This window comes from Sceloporus undulatus, chromosome 4 (assembly GCF_019175285.1).
Source record: "Sceloporus undulatus isolate JIND9_A2432 ecotype Alabama chromosome 4, SceUnd_v1.1, whole genome shotgun sequence".
NCBI lineage: Eukaryota > Metazoa > Chordata > Lepidosauria > Squamata > Phrynosomatidae > Sceloporus > Sceloporus undulatus.
Genome location: NC_056525.1, coordinates 14,550,579 through 14,554,042, shown reverse-complemented (window position 1 = coordinate 14,554,042; position 3,464 = coordinate 14,550,579). Strand labels below are relative to the sequence as shown.

Genomic DNA, 3,464 nt, shown 5'->3' with positions numbered 1-3,464 from the left:
TACCTGACCTGACTCCCCAAACCTGCCTGAACAGCCAGCAGCTGCATCAAGTCATGGAGGCCTGTTTTACTAGTGATTGGAGTGCAGCAGGATAACATTCTCAACTTCATCCTACCGGCAATCTTTGATAAGACTGGGAGTTGCAACAGGGGTCCTGCTTCTAATTCTTGCACCAGAAATCACTGGTAGGAGGGGATTGGAAATGTCATCATGCACCACCCAGATCACCAGTAGGACTGAACTCCATCACTTGATGCAGCTGCTAGCTGTTAAGCTGGGTGAGGGTGGCATTTGTGATTGTGCCAATAATGCCATGATTGTGACTACAGAACATGGGTGAATACTTCACAGTTACTTCTCCAGAACTCTATGTTATGAATCCATAAGAGCAATATAGGATGCCATCATTATCATCATCATCACTGCAGCCACCACCATCAGTTATATGCCTGCTTGATTACTGTAGTTACTATGAATGTGTGAACTCACTATCACACCTTGCAACTTCTAGAAATTCCAGGACCTATATTCAGATAGGTAGACAGACACCTCCCTTTACCTCCTCATCTTTGTTGATATATGGATGAAAAGAAAATGCAGTTGGAATTTGGAAAAGCTCAACAAAGGAAGGATGGAAGGGGGTTAATCTGCCAGTCCTACATGATAACTTCCTAACATAGCTGCCCCTATCCACTGCCCAGTTGATTGCCACTAAGGACAGCTGAGTTAGAACAGAGTTCAAGCTCAGTTAGCATATACTCTAACCATGGTTTCTTCTTTAGCCCATGTGTGATCTGGCCACTGCACTGCACCAATCAATGACTTAATGTTCATTGCCAATGGCAACAAAGCCCAAAATGTTTGACCTTTTTCTGACTTTCCCATTACTTTGATTCTTGTCTTTTCTAATGGCAAAATTTAGAACATAAGGTCCTCTCAGCAGGTTTCCTTTTGACATTCTTAAATTCTTTGCACGATGATGGAAGAACAGCACCTACAAACATAATTTCTTTTTGTCTCCCTCTCTAGTGAAATTTAGCGGCTGCTCGGAGAGCAAGAGAATTCGATATGAAACTGACAACTTGGACTTCAAGGTGAGGATCGATGGAACTATCTACACCACCAAACAGGTGCAAATCCCCTCGGAGCAGACAATGTTTATGGTGACAGCATGGGACCGCCAGTCCCTAGAAAGATGGGAAACAGTGGTCAGGTTACTGGTGGTAGAGAAAACACAACACAAGGGACGCAAGGTAAAAATAATGATCACAATAATTTAAAAGATAGACTAGACAATCAAACAATGATTGCATAAAAGCCCCATAATAACTGTTCTCCATTGTTCTACTTCCTTAAACTAGGTGAAGGAAAATCCATTAACATAAGATGTAGATAAGCATACTATGTGACATTCTGTGGACTTTATTCTGATGTGGGGGATTGCTGGGCAATATACTATACCACTGTTGCAGTACTGCTGTTCTACCAATTCCTTATTATTTTCCAGACATTGATTAAATTGTTAATGTTCTGGCCTGTGGTCACTAAAAATGTTCAAATATACAATATGTTGTAACCTTGCCTGGAATGAACTAGTTTAGACTTCACATTTTGAGGACCATATGTTTGAGAGGTTATCCACACTGACAGTAAATACAATCTTGTCCACTAGCCATGTACTGTATTTGAAACTCTTCTCCTGAAGTGCCAGCCTTCCATGGTCTGAGATCCTCCCCCCAAACCAGAAACATGAAAGCATGCTGTTCTTCCCACCTGTTCTCTGAAACAGTACAATCTAGAAAAGGTTTATAATATTTAGGTCAACCAAGAATACTTTCTTATGAATACATAAAAACACTAAGGCCTGTTACAGACAGCCCAAATAAAGCTGCTTTGAGTCACAGTGGAGGTATGGTGCATGCATCCTAAGAGTCCAGAAGCCACACCAAAGCCACACTCCAGTCCTTAGGGCTGGAGCGTGCCTTTGGTGCGACTTCTGGACTCTTAGGATGCATGCATCATTGAAACACCATACCTCCACTGTGACTCGAAGCAGCTTTATTTTGGCTGTCTGATCTCTTCAGTGGCTGTTGCAGAATTATTGAATGCATATCTATTCAGGATATAGCAGAGTCCAAGCATGAGTATCTCTTGGAAGTATGATCAAACCTTTTAATTTGTGGTAGCTTCCAAGCTAGAATTGCCTAGCAATCACTTCTTATGAAAATGGAATAGGGAAAAGATTTTCAGGAAGAAAGCTAGAGATAGAAGGAAATTTTCTTGGATTCCAAATACTTGACAAAAGTAGATTTTTTCTACTTCCTGAGACGTGTTGTGAGAAAATGAGCAAATTGCCATAAGCGTTTGCATATTTGTGAAAGCTTATAGGGTGTTTCCCAAAAATAACTTATACACAAAACAATGGGTATGATTTCAAAAGGGAATGGCTAATTGAGAAGATGGGGTGGAAAACTTGTGCAGAAACACACTTTAATCAATGAAGAAACATTGAGTAAATTGTTTCATAAATGAATGCACAATACAGGTGCAATGTGTAAACATAGGTTTCCGTCTGTGTGGGAAGGAAATACAAATTCTTGCAACCCAATACAAAGTAATGATGAAATGCAGGTGGAATTTGGAAAAACTCAAATGAAAACTAGGGTTCAATCTGCACTGCAAAAATAATACAGTTTGACACTGTTTTAACTACCATGACTCCATCATGTAGAATTCTGGGATTTGTGGCACCAGAACTCTCTAACAGTGAAGGCTAAATCTCTCACAAAACTACAGATCCCTAAATTCCATAGCATTAAGCCATGGCAGTTAAAGTGGTTTCAAATTGCATTGTTTCTGCAGTGCAGATTAGACCTAAGAGAGAAAGCATCAGGCAAATGAGGAGGTTCTTAACCTTCCCTATCTTTCAGCTTCCAGCAATGTTTCTCCAGAAGACCTTTTCCCATCTAGTCAGAAATCCATCTCTCATCAAGAAACAAGGTGCAGGGAAGTGACTGGGAAAGATTGTGGAAGGGAAGCAATGGATATACCCTTTCCTATCACCACCTCCTTCCTCTGCATTCAGAGTAAAGAGGAAGCATGGAACTACACAATATTTGTCACCCTGTATCAAACTCTTGCCTTATCATTCAAATGCATAGCCATGTTAGTCTGGAAAATCTGCATGCAAAGATTTGTAGCACCTTAGAGATGAACTGAAAGAGAGAAATTGGTAGCATGAGCTTTCATAGACTTGTATCTACTTCCTCAGGTGCATGGGGTAGAGTGGAAAGTCCAAGGAGAGGCCTATATAAGCAGGCTGTGTGTGAGAATGTACACAGAAATGCAGAATGTGTAGGTGTTGAGATGAGTGATCAGTTTAGTTTTCACTATGGTTATTGAAGACCCATAGTTTAATAATAATAATAATAATAATAATAATAATAATAATAATAATAATAATA

At 40.0% G+C, this 3,464-nt stretch overlaps 1 protein-coding gene across 13 annotated transcripts in view; it reads left to right on the top strand.

Moving 5' to 3' along the window:
• Positions 1-3,464, top strand: part of CDH4 (cadherin 4) — a 1,166,202-nt gene that overhangs the window by 672,681 nt on the left and 490,057 nt on the right. For 6 of the 13 annotated variants that reach the window (XM_042462689.1, XM_042462688.1, XM_042462693.1 and 3 more), the window contains one exon: positions 1,030-1,094. In XM_042462689.1, coding sequence (XP_042318623.1) covers positions 1,030-1,094 — 65 coding nt within the window. Of the gene's footprint in view, positions 1-1,029; positions 1,254-3,464 lie in introns of all 13 variants that reach the window. The other 7 variants (XM_042462682.1, XM_042462691.1, XM_042462681.1 and 4 more) reach the window with 2 other exon arrangements.